At 36.6% G+C, this 21571-nt stretch overlaps 1 protein-coding gene across 3 annotated transcripts in view; it reads right to left on the minus strand.

Annotated features, from left to right (window-relative positions):
• LOC120525115 (probable cation-transporting ATPase 13A3) overlaps positions 1 to 21571 on the minus strand; it is a 127905-nt gene that overhangs the window by 54517 nt on the left and 51817 nt on the right. For 2 of the 3 annotated variants that reach the window (XM_039747139.1, XM_039747136.1), the window contains exons 4-13: positions 20728 to 20901; positions 20345 to 20467; positions 20110 to 20261; positions 19954 to 20023; positions 19726 to 19860; positions 19568 to 19640; positions 2449 to 2580; positions 2171 to 2356; positions 1898 to 2055; positions 1541 to 1729 (exon numbers count right to left, since the gene is read on the minus strand). In XM_039747139.1, coding sequence (XP_039603073.1) covers positions 1541 to 1729; positions 1898 to 2055; positions 2171 to 2356; positions 2449 to 2580; positions 19568 to 19640; positions 19726 to 19860; positions 19954 to 20023; positions 20110 to 20261; positions 20345 to 20467; positions 20728 to 20901 — 1392 coding nt within the window. The remainder of the gene's footprint in view (positions 1 to 1540; positions 1730 to 1897; positions 2056 to 2170; positions 2357 to 2448; positions 2581 to 19567; positions 19641 to 19725; positions 19861 to 19953; positions 20024 to 20109; positions 20262 to 20344; positions 20468 to 20727; positions 20902 to 21571) is intronic. The other variant, XM_039747137.1, reaches the window with a different exon arrangement.

Raw genomic sequence — 21571 nt, forward strand, 5'->3', positions numbered from 1 at the left:
TAACTAAAGCTCCTGGCTCATGTTGCATGATTTTATTCATTGCGTTGCTACCACATGATTGGCTTATTACAGGGATTCCCAAACTCGATCCTGGGGACCCACTGTGGCTGCAGGTTTTTGTTCCAGCCAACTTCTGTTTTTCATTGGACTCTTAGCCTAATTAAGTAAGTCATTAATTCCTAGTTTCTGTGTTTTGGAGTCAATGTAGAAATTACAAACTAAGTGTGGTAGATTTTTATTAAAATGTAATAAGCAGTTATATGGGGAATATGCAGGGTTTTTTTTTGTCATTAACAGTATTTTCAACCTAATGTTCATTCTGCTTTTCCATGTGTTGTGGTTATTTAATTGATTATTTACTAATTAGTGAGTCTGACACTGAAGTCATTACACCTTTCATCATCCTGGGCGTTTGCTGTGCTGGATTAAATGAAAGGAGCAAACTACATAGGTAAAAAGAAAAATAATAGGAAAACAACAAAAGAGAATTAACAATTTATAGTTTGAGAAAAAAAATAGAGATATATCTAAAAGTCGTATAAATGTCAAAACCATACTGTTGTGTTTTTCTGAATGCAGAATAAGAGAAGAGTAAAAAAGACCAGCTAATTAAATGAGATCAGTTGTTATCGATTACTATTACTGATTGTGAATCTGGTTGGAACAAAAACCTGTAGCCACAGTGGGTCCCCAGGATCGAGTTTGGGAACCACTGGCTTATTAGATATTTGCATTACTAATGATTTGTTTGGTGAGTGTTTATATTTTAAATGTTATTTTAATTTGTCAGAATGTAGTTACAACTAGTCCAAGAAAGTGAACAGTTAAATATATATATATATATATATATATATATATATATATATATATATATATATATATATATATTTTTTCTGCAGGTCATATCAGCATGTCACATCAGTATATATCAGCATGACTTCCAGTCCAAAAGAGAAAGCTAATCCTTCAACTCTTGCTTTCTTTGCCATGCTAAAACTTGATGATGAAAACTCATCTCCCAGAAGCTCTCAAAACTAGGTTTACAATGTTAATACCACAAGGCCCCCTTATTTAAAGACAAAGGTGCACAACCCTCTACTTAAAACTGAACCACTCAAAAAAGATGGGCAGTTAACACTAGAATCTCTGAAGCTTACGAAAAAGGTAGAGAGGTGCGGAGGGATTTAAGGTGGGCCGGGATTACGAGTTTTTTCGTAGGCTTCAGGGATTCTAGTGTTAAAAACAAGGAGTATAACTGCTGAGTTGTTAAAAAACCTGCTGAATCCTGCCTCTTCTAGAATGTAGTGGTTGTCCCCTGGTTTGTGGGTAGTATATTTCTATTGAACTATTAATAGCCTAGAGCTACTAGGCATAGGGTATTAAAATTCATGCTTTAATAACAACATGGACCCTCATAACCCACACATTTTCCTGTTAGTTTTATGATGTAACACGCAAAGATGACATTTATAGCAAAGTAAAGCACTTTTAAAAGGGCCTGGTTTCACTTTATTTAATGTTTTTAAAACTGTATGCCTACCTTGTCAAAGCAAACCAAGTTTAGTTGGCCACAAACATTGATGCGCTGTGGGCTGATAGAAAAGATACCCTTCTTCTTTAGACGGTTCTGAGCATATACTATCCCAGCAGTCATTGCAGCAGGAAGAGCAGGAGGCACAGCAATGGTGACAATGTCAAGAGCATCCAGAATAATCTCGCTAACCAGTTCCTGAAAATAAGTAATTTGCAGGTAAGATGCAATTATGTAATTAATCACTGATGCACTCCCAGTACAGATTCCTGTCACACATGCCATGCTGGAATATGAAGAACATCATGTTAATTCCATTCACTCCTACTAAACAAAACAGAAAATGCTCCTCTTTTGTGCACTCACCCCATGTTGGACACTGTTGATAATTGAATACAGCATACCAATTCCAGCCACACCCACTAAGCACAGAAGGAAACGAATGGCATCACGGTACAGACGAAAGTCAGTAGGTTTTGGGAACAGGATAGAGTTTACCAACTGACCTTTGGTGGTGTTAAAGCCTAAACAAGAAAATACTATTAATAATGAAAGGCTGTTTGCGGTAATTGACAGAGGCATAAGATGTAGGAATAAAATAAATGGAAAAACACAAACAAAACCACAAAGTGGAAGCACCTGTCCTGATCACAACAGCTCGGATGGATTCACCAATGTAGAAACGGGTCTGGATCACCTGAGTCCCGCAGAACAGGGTGTGCCGCTTGTGCTGCTCCACATCATATATATCTTCTTGATGTGGAGTTTCTGTTGCATTACAAGAAGGATGAGGAAGTTGAGTTTTCATCACTGGTACACTTTCTCCTGTAGATATAAGCAAGATGGCTTGTGAAGCAAGATGGCAACAACCCAGCAAGGTCCTGGCACAAAAAAACACTCCATTTGCACTGACTCACCTGTAAGCATGCTCTCGTTAACAATGCATGTCCCGGTAAGCAGAGCTGCATCACAAGGCATGACCATCCCACTGGCTGGGATAACAACAACATCACCAGGCACAAGGTCAGTTGAGAAAATCTCTTCTGTCTCTGCACATAAAAAGCAAAATAGATTTCATGTCTCTCTACAAGTTTCACCACTATTAGCCGTTTTAGAATCAGCTACATTCTGAGATGGCACAACCCTTAACTTTTGAATGTGCCACTTTAAAAAGTATTCTTATCTGTGTTGCCACATGCAGAATATGACATGTATAAACTAAATTGAATGTATTGTGGGAGAAACCCTACGTACTCGGATTAATACATATTATACTATATATATATATATATATATATATATATATATATATATATATATATATATATATATATATATATATATATATAGTGATCCTATATATCGCCGACTTTCAGCGCTTCACTCTATCTGGATTTTAAATGTAAGCATATCTAAATATACATCACAGATTTTTAAGCTGGTTAGGATTTCTGCGGACAATGGGTCTTTAATTTAAAGTACATGCTTCCTCAGTTTGTTTGCCCAGTTGATTTCATACAAGAGCGCTATTGGCGGATGGCTTAGAAGCTACGAATCAGAGCATGTATTACATATTAACTAAAACTCCTCAATGATATCGATGTGCTTCGGCGGATTGTTTGCTTTTCTCGGTCTTTCTCACTCTCTCTGACATTCTCTGCGCCTGACGGAGGGTGTGAGCAAAGGGGCTGTTTGCACAGAGACTGTTTGCCTAGAGGATATGGACGCTCCTCTAAGAAATGCAGCTTTATCGCGATGGCCCAAAAGCACGTATTGATTTTTTGATTGTTTGCTTTAATCTCGTGGGCTCTCTCTCTGACGTTCTCTGCTCCTGCCCGGAGGGTGTGAGCAGAGGGCTGTTTGCACATAGGCTGTTTGTTTAGAAGATATGAAGGCTACTCTAAAAAATGCTGAAAGACTACCTTCACATTGCTCCCTTCTTTGCGGCTGCTTTATCGCGGTGCTTATACTTAAAAGCCCAACAGCACGTATTGATTTTTTGATTGTTTGTTTTTCTGTCACGCTCTCTCCATCTCTCTGACATTCTCTGCTCCTGGCTCGTTTGAAGAAGATATGTTTAAATTCTTTTAATTGTGAGAAAGAACTGTCATCTCTGTTTTGTCATGGAGCACAGTTTAAACTTTTGACTAAAGGGTGTTATTTCATGTCTAGAGGGCTCTAATGATGTTAACAATGTGGGAGAGTTTATAAGGGCTTAAAATATATAAAAATAACCATACAAACGTATGGCTTCTACTTCAGGATTTTCACCTATGCGGGGGTTCTGAGCATAACCCGTGATCGAGGAGGATTACTGTATATATATATATATATATATATATATATATATATATATATATATATATATATATATATATATATATATATATATATATATATAGACAATGCCTTGATATAGCTGGCCTACTTTGTTAATTATCTGTAAAATGATGAAATAATAGTTGGTTGTGACCACACCCGGTAATTAATGAATTAAATCATTATTCTTCCCTGTCAGGATTATCTTAGGCCACACAGACCAGAGGGATGAAACTGTGTGATGGGGTTTTGCTCTGTGACGTGTGTATTTTACTACTTTACATTCACTTTACTATGTCACTGTCTGCTATTGTTATTTATGACCTTATTTATGCTAATAATAAACAATTATCACAAAAATATATAATATGTAATTGATAGTATTGCTGACTTTAGGGATATTAGATAGCTTACATTTATTTTGGCCACTGCATTGCATATTGCATCTTAACTTGTAAAGCTGTGGAATTCTTCACCCTTTACTTTTTAAGAAATTTTTTAATTTCATAATTATAATAAAACATACATTATATCCTAGCAAATCAATGAAGTAATTAGGCGGTTAGACAGATAATCTGAAATAGAAAAGAGAGATATCAACTAGCATATAAAAATAGCAGGAAAATACCGACTACCCAGAGAATATTTTCAATTATACTAAAAGTATTATCTTGTAGTCACATTCGTATCCAGTTACAAAATGAAGCAAATAAGTAAACAGAGTGTAAGTGAGCAATAAAAAGGAAAGAACACAAAAAGCAATTAGGCAGTTAAGCAGTCAGAGATGGAAAATGGCCAAAAGACTTCTAAACAGATGTGAAAAGAGTGCTTTAGAAAATGTTGGTAAAGTGCTGCCATATACTCAAAATTCTGAGAAGTTCCTTATGAAGTACATTTAAATGTGATTAAAAATCTCACAAAATCAAGTAGCAAGCTAGTAGGTCAACAGATCACAGTGTTCAATATAAAATAATTGTTCATGCAATCTTACACCAAACATGACTATCCACGGTGGAGAATTTATGAGAACTCTGATGTTGCTTAACATGTTTGTGAAAACTGTAGTCTATTAAAAGTCGAGAGCACTGGAAAAACATGTACATGTAGTTGTGGGAGATTATCACTTTACAATTTTTAGTTAGGTCTAATCCATGCACTGGAGTGAAGGTAAAACATTATAATATACCAGGAAATTCCAAAGTCAAGAGCATGTGTCACCCACTTTTGCAAGACATCACCTAATATAAATATCAAGAATTTTCCATATGTATGAACAAAACAAGAAAATTGCCTTGTAAAGTAAGACATCACATCTCGACACACATATGTTGGCATTTATGTGACTGAACCAAACCATAAGTCCCTTAAGTGAGAAATTTGTTTACTTTGGGAAAGTTTCATTATTTTAATGGTTAGCTAAGAGGTACCTGGATGAAATTTTAGAACTGGATTTTTTTGAATAAGGAATCATTCCAAGTCAAGAAAGAGACTACTAAGCTCTGTTACTATCAGATACAGCCACTGCCTACCTGGCTTACAGCCACAGTTTGCTACCAACCTTTGGAGTTGAGAATTGTGAATTACAGCATTTGTGTACTTTTCAGACTCACCATTCTCTTACCTAGGGAATTGCCCCAGGAAACTGTTGGGCTGCTGTGACATGTGTGAGCAAATAAATCCCAGTAAATTCTTGGGTTGGTTAGTTACATGTGAAAATGATATATTTTTTTAACTATTAAGTAGTACTGTATGTACAAAACTAAAAGGAACCCCAGTTATAGCAATCAGTTTTTTATAAGCTATCTGTACTGAACTTAAGTCGGAATGTTTAAGTTTATATCCCCTTAGTCTAAATAAAGCTTTTGAATTTCAGGGAAATTTACAAAATATTTCCTAATCCATTGCAAACATTTCCTGGTGTTCTTAACCCTGTGTCCTCTACAGGTTGATATTTACTGTACAGTCAACAGTCTTCTAATAGAATCTGTCCGTTCTCTATGATCTTCAAGAGCCCGACCCAAACAGCTTTACCCTCTTCTGGAGTTGAAATCTACCCCAGAAAAGCTGCATTACCCAGCTCTGGAAAAAATGGCAGACTCATTGTGGTACCTCTCAGACAATTTCATTCCATTGTTTCTTATTAAGCATTCCTGAAGATTTTTCTAACAGCTTCTCATCTGTAACATGATCCCTCTTGCATTCTTCCCATGTAAGAACACTGCAGAAACTTAATTGTTGTGTGTTCTTAAGGACTGGGAGTTACATCTGTATAAATAAATCTTCATCGCTGTCTCACAAAATTGGAAAATACACATACTACATACATATCTGAATTTTTACGCAGTCTTTTATTATTTACTATTTATTCCATTACTTACTGAAGGAAGTATTACTATACACATATATTAAAGTTCACAAATAGTGCCTTTCCTAGTACTTGTGTAAACTGCTTCAATATTTTATGAGCATGGAGCTGGCACTAAGCAAGCCTTAATGTTACAGGTGCCGGTCATAAAATTAGAATATCATGACAAAGTTGATTTATTTCAGTAATTCCATTCAAAAAGTTAAACTTGTATGTTAGATTCATTCATTACACACAGACTGATGTATTTCAAATGTTTATTTCTTTTAATTTTGATGATTATAACTGACAACTAATGAAAGTCCCAAATTCAGTATCTCGGAAAATTTGAATATCAATTAAGACCAATGCAAAAAAAAGAATTTTTAGAAATGTTGGCCAACTGAAAAGTATGAACATGAAAAGTATGAGCATGTACAGCACTCAATATTTAGTTTGGGGCTCCTTTGGCCTGGATTACTACAGCAATGCGCGTGGCATGGAGTCGATCAGTCTGTGGCACTGCTCAGGTGTTATGAGAGCCCATGTTGCTCTGATAGTGGCCTTCAGCTCTTCTGAATTGTTGGGTCTGGCATATTGCATCTTCCTCTTCACAATACCCCATAGATTTTCTATGGGGTTAAGGTCAGGCGAGTTTGCTGGCCAATCAAGAACAGAGATACCATGGTCCTTAAACCAGATACTGGCAGTTTTGGCACTTTGTGCAGGTGCCAGGTCCTGTTGGAAAATGAAATCTGTATCTCCATATAGTTCATCAGCAGCAGGAAGCATGAAGTGCTCTAGCCCAGGCGAGACGCTTCTGACGCTGTCTCTTGTTCAAGAGTGGCTTGACACAAGGAATGCGACAGCTGAAACCCATGTCTTGCTTACGTCTGTGCGTGGTGGTTCTTGAAGCACTGACTCCAGCTGCAGTCCACTCTTTGTGAATCTCCCCCACAGTTTTGAATGGGTTTTGTTTCACAATCCTCTCCAGGGTGCGGTTATCCCTATTGCTTGTACACTTTTTCTACCACATCTTGTCCTTCCCTTCGCCTCTCTATTAATGTGCTTGGACACAGAGCTCTGTGAACAGCCAGCCTCTTTAGCAATGACCTTTTGTGTCTTGCCCTCCTTGTGCAAGGTGTCAGTGGTCGTCTTTTGGACAACTGTCAAGTCAGCAGTCTTCCTCATGATCGTGTAGCCTACAGAACTAGACTGACAGACCATTTAAAGGCTTTTGCAGGTGTTTTGAGTTAATCAGCTGATTAGAGTGTGGCACCAGGTGTCTTCAATATTGAACCTTTTCACAATATTCTAATTTTCCGAGATACTGATTTTGGGACTTTCATTACTTGTCAGTTATAATCATCAAAATTAAAAGAAATAAACATTTGAAATACATCAGTATGTGTGTAATGAATGAATCTAATATGCAAGTTTCACTTTTTGAATGGAATTACTGAAATAAATCAACTTTGTCATGATATTCTAATTTTATGACTGGCACCTGTATATTTAAAAATAAAATAGTATTATATTTACTGCTAACAGTTATAATAGTGTTCATTGGGATATGCTCTCTATATTAGCATGTTGATATTCTTAGCTATTGCTTGCATTTATTATTGTAGTTGTTTCTCTTTCTGTTTTGTCAAAGGAAAATTACACATACACACAAATCATTACAACTCATCTTAAAACTTATCCACCTAATAAGAAAAATATTGCATCTACATAATCTTTATACTGAATATAATGGAATATCTGTATTTATGAGTGGCTTAGATTTATATTGTCAATAGAATTTATAATGGACTTTCTTACTTTCTGAACTATTCTTACTGGACAATCTGAGACAATTTCAAATTCAATAAAGAACTACAAATAAGGTTTCAGTGAGGTCACACAGTTGGACTTAATGTTCCAACAAGAACACTTCTGTTTCATAAGCAGAACTGCTTATATGCTTGGGCTAGTTAAACATACAATATTTTACGAGTTTTTTCTTGGCTCTGGTAATTCTAGTGTTAAGAGCATCAGTATATTGCCAGCCTTGATATTAAATGCACTGTAGCTCCATCTGTGTGATCCAACAAAGGAGTTTTCATTTTACATTACAGACTTCAAAATGTGATTATCTAAAACCTCTAAAGCAGCGGCCCCCAACTCTGGTCCTGGAAGGTCCCAGTGGCTGCAGGTTTTCATTCTAACACTTTTCTTAATTTGTGACCTGTTTTTGCCCCTAATTACCGTAGAATACAGGCCGACCCGGTATATTAGCCGAACCCCTTCTCTACCTACTAAATTACATGTATTTGCCGATGACCGGTATTTAAGCCGACCCCCTTCTCCAAGCAAAATTTTCTAAATTTCCTTAAAAGTGTCTCTTCGGGTATATTTATAATGTTTATCGGCGAGAATTTGAGACTGCCGGCATTTTTGATATATAATATAATGTGCATAATTTATCAAATCACCAATAATGTTTCTAATGTACTAACTAAAAAGTTATAAAAAGTGCCTAGCCTACTTCGATTAAGCTAGGAGCATGGCGGCGCGCATGGTCGCAGCGGCTCAGGGCTCTCCTTTTCAGTGCACTTTTTTGTTGTTCTTGTACTTTTTTTTTTTGTCCTTGTTTGTGCACGATCGGTTCGGCGAACATCCGCTACACCATTCAGAACCTTATAGACATCGGTGTCCAGAGCCAGACATCTGTTTTGAGTGTTTTTCATCACACGCACAACATCCCAGACAACATAGCAAGATCAGCGGGCTCTCCGTGGATTGTTGGCGGGTCTAGGAGATGACACAGACGGAGGAGGGAAAGAAAGCAGAAGCGGGGCCGCAGATCTGGCGTTATGCTAAAGCTAAAAAACAACCATACAAGCCTTATACAGAACTTTTTTCTGCACTAAAGGAGCTGCTTTTAATCTCATTGTAGATGCGTATAGTGACAATAAAAGGCATTCTATCCTAGACACAATTTCATAATGTACTCACCATTTAATTTGACATCCTTGGGCTGCAGGAAGGGAGGAGATATTTCCACACAATGTCCATCTTCGTTTCGATTGCGATCGCTTTCTTTTACCTTCTCTTCCTTCCTTAGCAATTATGTGTCTTGCTTGCATGGTCTTAATGAATTATATATATAGGTAAATCACTGCAATGATGGAAATTACATCCACAAACACATGTATCTGGGCTCCGATTGATGCTACTAACGCTCTCGGTTGTTTGTTTACAATCTCGCAAGCGGATACACGTGACCGCATCCGTTTAAATAGCATAAGATGTTGATCGTTAATCAAAACAAAAAATTTAATTTTAAACTTCCCGATAATTTATTATAAATTTTATTAATAAAATCAACAACTAAAACACTTTTTTGAATAAATTCTTTAATTTAAAGTACCGGCATGCAAAGTTACTTCTTCATCTGAAAGATGGCTCTGTGGTTTTGTCATTATTTACTTCCGTATTTATCGGCAAAAGCGGTATTGTGCTGGAAATCTTGAATCTGAAACTCGTTGTATAAACCGACCCCCAAACTCCAAGCCAAAAATCTAGGACGAAATTCTCGCCTTATATAACAGGATCTACGGTAACTTCTTCTGAATTAACTTTATTTGACTTGTTCTTGAAGACTCTTAATCGTTTCTTTTTCCTTAATTGGTAGCCAAACAATAATGAGATGCAAAATGAAGCAAAACATGACCAGAAAACTGTGTCGTTCATATAATATCTGAAAATAAGGAAAGGTGTATGTCTCAGGAATGTTGATCTGCTCAGGTCCCCAAAGCATTTTAACAGTGCTCTTAGAAAAGAGAAAACATCGGAAATGTATGCTATTGCACAATGAGAGCAGCAACAAGCTATGGAAGTGCGGCTTTAATTAATGACAAGATTTGGTGTCTATTTAAGCAACTGGTTGGAGTGAAAGTGGTTGGAGTCTGAGGCCCTGACTTAGTTGGCCTTCTGTTGGCTCACTCACTCCACATTTCATTTCTGTTTGGGTGCCATTTAAGGAAAGAGATGAAGTAATTTAGAACGATGAAGAAATTCAGGAGAACAAATCTTAAAAAACAAGTCAATTAAAATTAATTCAAAAGAAGTTAGTTGGCAGCAAAAACCGTGCACTTACTAAGAAAAGGGTTAGAATGAAAACCTGCAGCCCCTGTTTTCCTCCAGGACTGGAGTTGGGGACCCCTTCTCTAAAACTACTTTTTGTTTTATCAAGCCTCCAATTTTCTTGGTCTTTCTAAATGTATTGTGACAATAAATGAACTTACACAAAATATGCATATGTGTTCCAAAGCATAAAACATCATGGTCTTTTTACCTGTGACTGAAGCACAACAAATACATTTACTAAGTTTATTTTTGGAAAAAAATAAGATTATGCTGATAAGGTTGACACCAAAATGCAACCAAAATTAAAGGGAAGACCAGTAGAAGAGTTGTAAACCCCTAAAACATAACTTAAAAATCACAGTAGAAAACATAAAGCAAAAATTAGAAACAAAGGGATCTTTAGAATGTATTTTTAAGAAAGAAAACGTGCAAAGATGAATTCAGAAATCCATCAAACTTAAGATAGTTATTGTTCTGTCCCACTGATCTTTAAACCATTGCATCAGTCACATAATTCACAAAACTTTTGGGACCCCTCATAGCTACCATGTCACAAAATAGCGGGAATCAGAAGTGAACAGAATTAAGGAAAACATTGTTTCAAAAATAAAAAAGTACAGTATACATTTGTAAATGAAAAAAATAATTAAACATCAAGAACAAATAAGAAAAACGTCATCGAAGGAAGGAAGGCAGGCAGGCAGGTAGGTAGGTAGGTAGGTAGGTAGGTACTTTAGTAATCCCAAGGGGAAATTCACAATATATCTGCAAGAGACCCTCCCAAGTACTTAATCAAAGGCCAAGGATACATTTCAGAATACCCATATGATAAATGTGAACAACACAGAGCACAGCATGTAGTTTGAATGGATATTTTGTTAAACATTTATTGGGGTTAAATTGAATACCTTAATGTCTGCCCAGACTTATATTTGCTTTAATTTGTTTGTTAACTGTTTTCAGAAATTCTTTAAAAACATCATTTTCTTGAACATGATGAACATGGGGACACAGTTGGAAGCTTTGCACAACTTCATAAATAGAGAACCATAGACACATGGAATAAGGAACCAAGTAGTGTGGTAGACAGTAGAACTTTAGGGATCTTCAAAACTCAACCTGATGTTATTTTGAAAGCATTAAGTGGATAGGACTGGCAAGCTTTCTTGGGCTAAATGACAAGTTCTTGTCTAGATTGTTCTAATGTTATAATATTCTAACAATAACAGATGTTTTTTTCTACCATTTATATTATGATACCTCCAAAAATTGTTTATAAATGTAGTATATGAAAATATTGTGTACTAAAATAAAAAATAATAAAAGTACACAACAAACAATTGAGGAGATATTCATCAAAATGATTTATTAATGTTTAGTAATAACATTTTCTGTATTATAAAGTACTAGCTGTGTAAGCCCGTGCTGTAAAAAGCCCGGGGTCCTGGAAACTATTGAAATCATCAGAAAAAAATTGAAATGTAGAGATGTCAGGTAATTGAAAGGAACTACTCTGGGCATCTCTCTCCTAGGTGGAATCGCCGACATCTTCACATCGCTTGTGCATTAGCGGTGGGAGGAAAAGTAAAAGGGATAACGTTTTCCCAATATTATCGGCTAAGCGATTTTGTCTTTGTTTTGAGGTTTCGTTTTGCTGACGTGGTGGCCTTGCTTGTGTTATTAGTGGCCTTTGTCCCGACTCCACCTCTCACTTACAGGCCGGACTCACACACACACTTCCATGTGTAGATGTTTATATTGAAGATAATGAAAATAAATGTATCTCTATGTTTAAATATTTGCAGTGCGTGCAATGTGTAATTAAGAAGGAATGTGTGGGGTAAAATATAAAATTAGGCATAAGAGCTAACAGTATTACAGGTTCTGTGCCAGTAATACTAGTTTATCAGCCAGCTCAGTTTTATTGTACGTGAAGTGCTAAAGGCTGTTTTGGTGCATCTGCTGGAGACAGGAATGCAGTAATATTTCTTTGCAAGCTGCTGCTGTCTGCAACTACAAATGGCAAGCTGCTGTTTAGTTTCATTTTCAGGCCTGGGATTGGTTTTTGTGTTTCAGCCTTATGCAGAGGGGTGGTGAAGTGATAGCTCTGTCAAGGTTTACTATATTGATGATGGGATAGGAATTAAATAGATCACTGTAGTATCCTTTTCTCCAAAGGGCTAAGTTTAATTGTTGAAAGTATAGTATAACATCACTTAACTGAGTGTCTCTGTTACAAAAAACAAATTAAAAAAAAACAGTCAATGTATGTGAATGCACAAGTGTACACGTCATGCCCACCCATCCCAATCAAAACCTCAGATCACTATGGAGTTCAGTCTTAACTCATTTTCTTAACTCAGCTTGATTTCCTTGGAGAGCATTTCAATTGTGCTCGGCAAGTAATAAAGGAGAAGTTTCTAAGAGAAATATGCCTGGCAGTTGTGTACAAGCTAATTAAGAACAAGGCAACATTTTCACCACAAAAAAATGGTTTTCAAATTTCTGTGGAATACACTATGCAAATGTTAAACATAAGTAAGTTTTTTATGTTGTTAACCCAGAAAGGGAACATTCTGGAGGCAGTGACATAGGAACTTGTTAACATGACCTGAGAATGTGTAAAACAACCTCATAGCCTATTAGCCTACTAATTTTACTAGTTTTAAGAATCTTTTTTTCCTTGTATTTTTATGGCAGAGTTAAATAATACATAGTTGATTTCTTTCACTTAATCAATACTTGATGCACAGAATAACAACACTTTAGATAAGAATGTTAAAATTGGCAGTAAAACTATAGGTCAGTACAGATCTTTGTCATTAAGCTTTAAATTGGACAGGTCAGTAAGAAAAAACCACCCATACATGTCAAAGTCTCAGATGCTACCATTATACTCAAGTTATGATATGCAAGATTTAAAAACAATTGATTTAGGAACTGTAAGAATTATAAATTACAATGTTGGTAAGAGATAGGGGCCGTATGGTCAGAAACTGTAAATAATTATAGTTTAATTAATATCAAAATTCAATAATTTTGAATCCTAGGTGTGCATTGAAATTATTATAATGAACTATTTTCATTCTTACTTTTTTTATTTACCTTCCCTAGGAGATCTCAGTACATATTGTACATGGAATGTGGGATTTTAGAACTCAAGGAATATGATTTTCACACCTACTTCTTGCATTATACAATATTTACAAAATTTAACTTGGATACCGTCTTATCCTGAAGGTGTTTTGTTTATGAGTTGGTGTCACCTTTTGTTAGCGAGCGAGTCAGCCATTGCCATGGCAATCCTTCCCAAAATTACCCAGGAGTGTGCAACATGTAACATCATTCACAGTGCTGGCATAAAGGTGGACACATTCAACTCCTGAGCATCCCATTATAGGATTCCTGTGTTGGTGTGCATTACTTTATTTTTAAGTTATGTATTATTAGTTATAAACAAGTGTTTTTTCTGATTTTTGGTTTTTGACTTGACGTCTGGTCTCTTTTCCAGTTATGACCCTTGCCTGTTTTGTCGATCACGGCTCATCTTGGAATCCTATTTACTTGTAGTTAAAAATCTACTGTCTCGCTCTGAGTCAGCACAGAGATTATACCAGTTCTTGATTTAGATCAGTGGAGTACAGATGTGTGCTCATTTACCCATAGAGCAAATGAGTTTCCCACTATTAAACCTAAATGCCAACTTTTAAACTATAAGTTTTACATGGTACTACTGCATTATTTTACATTTCCAATACAGTTTAGATTCACATCATATTTCACCTATTTTTTTTTTTTAATAAAGCTGCCCTATATTTTCATCTTTTATCTCTTGTGCTGTATCCTAGATGCACAGTACTGCCAAGAACTGCTCCACATATCATAAAGGACTGCAATTTTTTCAGAACCCAAACACAAATCATTCTAGAGAATCCTGATCTTATTGCTACGCACTGTTGGAATGCCTTTTCACAAAAACCATGACTGACAGAAATGGCTCATATAATAAGGTATGATCACTTATTTCCCTGTGCCAGGACAAAATCTAATTTCATAGAAGCAATATTAGTTTTCTGCACCCAACACTAATAGCAATCAATACAATTGCTGAAAATACACAAAGTAACATTCACATTATACTTATTTGAGAATTGTGTTTGCATGCAACACAAATAAACCCAAATTTCAACTGTTTAAATGAAAAATTTGGTATTCATATTGTTTTGCAAAATACCTGTAGTGTCTGGTTCTATTCATTACTGACTCACTGCCTGCATGCAAATTCTTCTGCCAAGTGTTTATGCAGTTAGCTTCTACAGACACACAGCTACAAAATGTGTGGTTTTGGGAATAAAGGTGAGCGTTTTGATTATAATTGCATATATCCCCACAACCCAGGATAAGAGTCCCTTCTCTACACCACTTTTACACCAGAAAGATCACATACATAGCACACGTGTGCAAACAATCCTAATTTACACACTTTATTGTAATGCAACGTTTTCTTAAAAGTACCAATGCAATGTAACCCTTTCAGAATTTTGTTCATATTGAAGTTGTCAAATATTGTGCCATTTTAAAGTACTGGCTAAAAAGACAGATTTTAAAGTGCATTCTGACCTTCTATATAAAACTTGTAAATAGTGTTCATCATTAGAAAAACTGCAAACACCTCTCTAATGTGCTCTAATGACTAAACTCTGGACTGAAAATTATAAAAACTGCTCATTCAGCACTTGATAAAAACTTACTAAATGACCCTGAGCAAGTAACCCAATCTTTCCTATTCTTTTAGCTGTACCAATATGGAAACAGCTGTATTGTGCCCTTGGCATGTGTAAACTGCCTTGATTATAAATGTCAGATAAATTTAAAAATAAATGTGGAAAACAAAATTACGATATCAGTACACCATGGAATCTGGCCAGGTCCTACACAGCTTGATTTGTTTTGTCTTGTCTAAGTCTAAGTCTGATTTTGTAATTGTCTGATCTGTTTAACTATAATACCAAATGACTGCACAGATCAAATCATATCCCACTCAAATTCAATAAATACATACTTCTGTATACAAATATAAACTGACGAAACAAAACATTATGGCCACCTGCCATTATGCTGTTCCTTCTACATACAGTATGCTGCTGAGACTACTCCACGGACTCTACAAGACCTCCAAAGGTGTGTCTTGTGGTATCTGGAACCAGCAGATCCTCTAACTCTTTCCTGTAAATTGCAAGGTGGAGCTGCGACAGATTGGACTTCTTGTTCCAACACATTTTGTATTCTGGAGAATTTAGAGGTCAGGGCAAGACCTTGAACTCTTCCTCATGTTCCTCAAACCACTAGTCAATAATTCATGCATTGTGGAAGGGTGAGACATTCTGCTTAAACATGCAGCTTTCATCAGTCAATACTGTCACTATGAAGAAGTGTACGAGGTGTGCAGTGATTTTTAGGTGGGTGGTACACATCAAACTAATGTCCACATGAATGCCCAAACCCAGTGTTTACCAGCAGAACACTACCTAAATCATCACACTCCCTCCTCCAGCTTGTCTTCTTGGTGTCATTGTTTCCCCAGCTAAATGAGGCACATGTACTCAACTGTCCACATGATGCAACAGAAAACAGGATCTAAGATCCAGTTCCGACTCTTGTGTTCCTATTGTACAGTATGTGTTTTTCATGGTGGATATGGGTTAGCATGGACTGGTCTGTGGCTAAGCAGTTCCATATGCAGCTCAGTGTGCTGTACTGTATGTCACGACACGTTACTCGCGTAACCATCATTAAAATTATCTGTAATGTGTGCTACAGTAACCCTTCTGCTGACTTGTAGCAGATGGGATAGTGTGTGTTAAGCTCACAAATCAGTGAGTCTTGTCTGCAGAACACCCTGTTGGTGGTTCACATTTTTTTTCCATGAACTTGTTGATAGGTACTTACCATAGCTGACTGCTAGAACCCCACAAGTTTTCACATTTTGCAAATATTCTGACCCAGTTATCTGGTAATAACGATTTGGCTTTTATAAAAGTTACTCAAGTCTTTACAGCTATCCATATCTTTGGCATTCAACAAGCTGACTACAAATAACCAAAATCAGCTCGCTGTTTAATACATTCCTGACCTTGGCATGCACCGCTGTAATAAAACAGTCAACGTCACTAACTTCATATGGAAGTGCTCATAATATTTTGCTCATCAGTGTAAATACACATATATAATACTTATATACAGTTAATCCCAAAAGATAAATACAAAAATATTGGGAGGTAATGGGAACATAATCAAATAAACTGTAATTTGTGAGGGGAATGCACCAAGAAAAGAAAACAGCTGGCACACCTGACTGTACGCTACGCAGCTGAATTGTTGCGTCACTAACCTTTACTTTTTTGGCTGTAGGAATAACGTTTATTTTTTTCCATATTTAAATGCAATACTCACTAGTGGGGAAAAAAATGCCCTGTCATCCTAATCTTGTTTCAATTCATGTCTCAAGAGTGACACATTAATGAGTACAAAAGCAGTGATGTACAGTAAATGCATTCATAAGGAAAGCTCATAGGCTCAGCAAACAATAACACTTACAAAAAATGACCAGATGTTGTACTGTACGTGTAAACCATAAAAATCACTCCACAAAATATAGATATTATAAATAGGTTTCTTGTTCTAATGTACATAAATTAAATCATAATGTTTTCTTGCTTGTTTATTTGCCAATCATGCACAGGCAGCTACACCGATTTTCATAAAATTTTGCATGAGCCTTGCTGTAGGTCCAACTTAAAATATGGTGTAATGGCTTAACAAAGAACAGGACTATAATGAGAGGGGCAACCCAAAATCCAGTGCCAACTCAGGGACTACAATTCCCATCAGGCAACAGGAGTGCATTTGGACTGATTGGATGACATTGTTATCAGCGTACACAAATTTTTATACAGGGTAAAACAGTATCTCTTCAAAGATAACATGTACAGCTGTTCTTCTAAATAAATTTGCATAACATTTTTATTGTGTCATTGACTTATAGATTTTGTCTAAGGGTATGTCTTTTGTCTCATTGTGGACTGTGTTTAGACATACTGAATTTTCAAAAGACAGCTTTGCCCCATTTATTTTAAATCTAATCACTTTGAGAGAAATATGCCAGTCCAAAAGAGGTGTACTGTGTTACCAAGCCCTTAAAGAGTACTATTCCTTTCTTTCAACTCTCCCAAAAACTTTTAAAATTCAAAAACAAATTTTTTAGTGAATTTTGCAGTTATAACATCTCATGCAAAAAGAAGTTCAACGTCAGTTTCACAAAACTGTATGTGAACGGAAACTTGGCTGTTTCACTCACCATTACCTATTATTTTGTGATGTTATATTATACAAAGGATAGTGCTGCTGCCTCAAGGTAAGGAGTCCTAGGTTTGCATCTCAGGTCCTCCCTGTGGGGAGTTTGCATGTTCTCCCCGCGTCTGCACAGGTTTCCTCCCACAGTTCAAAGACATGAGGGCTAGGATGATTGGTGATACTAAATCACTCTTGTGTGTGGTTGGGGTGTGTTTGTGCTTGCCCTGTCCAGGTCTTGTTCCTGCATTTCGCACTATGTCAGCTGGGACTGGCTCCACCATCTGCCGCGACCCTGTTCAGAATTAAGCGAGTCTGAAAATGACTGACATTATACATAACCAATGCAATGAAATTTGGGCCAATGGATGATGGCATGGTGGTGCATGTTAGTTAACCATGTAGATAGGAGCTTCTAAACCCATGAAAATGGTTCTAAAATTAACTGATGAACCTAGAAAAAATTACATTTTTGAAAAAGCCAATACTATCATATACTATACTATATGTTATTAGTACGTGAAATAGAGAAACATATTGAAATATGCATGCAAAGTCGCTGTTCAGAATATGGTAGGAAGAGAACTTTAGAGGCGTTAGTAAGATTTACTGTTTTCTTAACGATAGATACTTTTAAAGTCCATTTTATAATAAGGCAATTATAATTTAAGGGTTTGATGCCAATACTGCATTCTGATGTTTAGAAATTTTAAATCAATGATGAATAAATCAACTTCGAATCATCTTTATAACATTACTGAATACCGCCAGTGGTGAATGGAATGAATGATCAATAGATAGATAGACAGACAGATCTTTAATTGTCCCCAGTGGGAAATATGGCTTTTTACAGAAATACATAAATGGATGAATAAACAAATACAGTGGTACCTCGGTATACGTCCTTAATCCGTTCCAGATCCTTTGACTTATACCAAACAGGACGTATACCAAACAAATTTTCCCATAAGAAATAAAGGGAAAATGATTAATCCGTTCCCATGAAAAAAAATCCTATTGTTATTGGCATATTATACATTGATGTGGTTGTATAAAATAATTTAAACACTGCTTAATACTAAAATATATAAATACAAAGGCAATTAAACAAAATAAATAAAAATGTAACCTCAATTTACTTTTTAATAACGTCTTTGCTTTTCACAATCGTAGATACCGTCGTTCTCGGCATACAGTATGCAGCAGCCATGTCCCGGATACACATGCCACCTTCATGCTTTTCAACAATCAGTTCAAATTTACGCGAAAAAACACAAAATCACGTGAAAAGTCACACAGAGTTATAGCGCAGGTTGTTCACTGAATGCTAGCAACTGGCATACTGACGCTCATGGGCAGTCGTGGCTTTGTCTCGAGAGAGGTAAAAAAGGGTAGCACGCGAATCGTTTTCCAAACAAAGGTCGTATACCAAGCAAAATTTTTTGCATTCAAACAGGACGTATACAAAGTTGGACTTATTCCAAAGTGGATGTATACTGAGGTACCACTGTATATATATATATATATATATATATATATATATATATATATATATATATATATATATATATATATATATATATATATATATAGACACCTGCAGCAATGTCTATGAACTCCAGTTCTCCCCACCTGATTTAATTATGCAAGAAGCCATCCAGTTTATCAATGGGGCTGTTAAACATTTTTTGTGAAACCATACAAAACCAGGAAACACGGAAACGTAGGCTTCATGGTTCCAGCCCAGCCAGGAGTTACAGCAATTATGGAATCCAGTTACACAAAAAGAGTGCAGGGAAACGTGTACTTTGGCTAGTAACTAAAAAAGAGCTTGAAAATAATGGAAAGCAAAATTGACAGCATAGTTCAAATAATTAAAAATATCTTACCATTATGGCCCCTGTGCACTGTGCAGCGCACCACATTATGAGCTGCCACCATGTCATGAAGGAGAATGAATTGCTGCAGGAGGACACAGAGTAGAATGCTTCATAAAAGCACCTTACAACCTACTTACTAAGAATTTAAGATTTCTTGCCAATCCTACCTTGCGAATAGTGAAAAGGGAGGTGCAGACTGAGACTACTGACATGAAGAGGATCACAGAAGCATAGTAATAATAATCATTTAGAGACCAGAGTATCACACTGAAGATTTGGAAAATGTAGAACGGGTTTAAAACCTGAAAAAAAAAAAATCAGTTTTATGTTGTCCTGGTCATAACACCATCTCAGTTCCTTCAACATGCCATAGCCTGAAATGAGTTTCATCTCACCTCTTTGACCAGTAGTTTTACAACAGAAGGCACTTTCACTTCAATCTGATTGGATCCATAAAATAACTTCCTGGTCAAGAGACAGGTGAGCTTAGTGTTATATTAAGAAGAAATGCTGCCAAAAAGCACCTGAAAAGCCAACAGAGACAGACTAACCGATATTCTTGTGTGGCTGAGGACAGGCCCTCGCTGTGCTGGTTGAAGATATCTGATAAATGTGTACCCTTTTCCAGGGCACATAGCTGAGTGAAATTCTGCTCTTTTGGGCTCCACAGGTAGCGGACATTCTGATGTCGAAAATATCGGATCTGAAACACATGAAGTGATGAGAGAGGGGTTTAGATTATGATCTTTTTAAACTAAAAAGTGATTAATGACAAAAAACCCTCACCTCACTCTTCATATCTTGCATCAGTTTAGAAGCCAGATCTTCTTTTCTGGGATGTCCCAGAGGATTACAGCCAGGAGCCAATAGAGTAAGCACTCTAACCCTGAACCAGGTACCAAACTCATCCTGGGAACACACAAAACAGTACAGTCTTTATTGGGAAATAATACAGTCAGGACAATGGTTGCCAGCACCAGTAAATACTGTGCTGGAAAGAGTGGGAAACATTGAAATGTTAGGGAAATGAAATTAACAAAAATAATGAAATTTTGAGTAGTGGGTAATAAACCTACACTAAAATATTTTGGAGGCACAATAGCAGCGTGAAGATTTAACATAAGGGTCAGAAAAACACACGTAGAGGCATCTGACCATTGATTTCTTACCGTGGTGCGCAACAACAAGAAGCGAGCCTGGCTTAGAGGCACCTCCCGGCAGGTGAGACGCAGGCTCCATTCTGGCAACCAAAAGAGAAGGAGAAGCAAGAAGCCCCCAGAGCAGAGCACTCCTAGGAAGACGAGCAGTAGCTTACAGGTGGAGGGCAAGAACCCCCAGAGCTCCTACAAGATAGAAGAAAAATAATTAAAATAATAATATTCTACACTGACTAAGGTCAGATCCCAAGGGCTGAGAAATTAATTAACATGGGAGTATATCTCGGCCCTTACTGTTCTGTGGGCGACACTTTCTCTTAGTGATGGAAAATGGGTTAAAAGCATGGAATAGTGTGTGTCAGGAAAGAAAATGGGAGTTTACCTTGCATTTTCAGGAATAGGATGTAGAGTACTTCTCCCTAAATGAATCAAATTAGACTGGGACTGTTGTCTCCTAACTTGCATGAAAAGGATTAGGAGCTCCTCTGCAGAGTTAGAGAAAATGGATGAAGAGTAGTGTACCTCAGAAATAGGAGCTGAATGAGAAAAAAGTGCTGCTTTCTAAGCAGCAGAAACAGAAATGACACTGCTTCCAAACACTTATGGGATATGACTGGTTGACTTCAACAACCGGAGCTCAATTATAAAGAAACTAAAGGAAGCACACTGTATAATTAGCAAAGCCCACAGGAAAATAGATCAGAGTGGTGCACCTCAACAACAAGAATAGGTCTTGGTTGTTGTCTCCTCAGTTTTACGAGTATCTGGAGAGCAACTCCCTCATCTGCAAGAAATTGTTTAAAAACAAGTAGTCCTCAGTAGACGAAATAAGAAAAAATGTGTCACAATGTCAAGA

The sequence above is a fragment of the Polypterus senegalus genome, chromosome 3 (genome assembly GCF_016835505.1).
Source record: "Polypterus senegalus isolate Bchr_013 chromosome 3, ASM1683550v1, whole genome shotgun sequence".
In the NCBI taxonomy this organism is placed as follows: Eukaryota; Metazoa; Chordata; class Cladistia; order Polypteriformes; family Polypteridae; genus Polypterus; species Polypterus senegalus.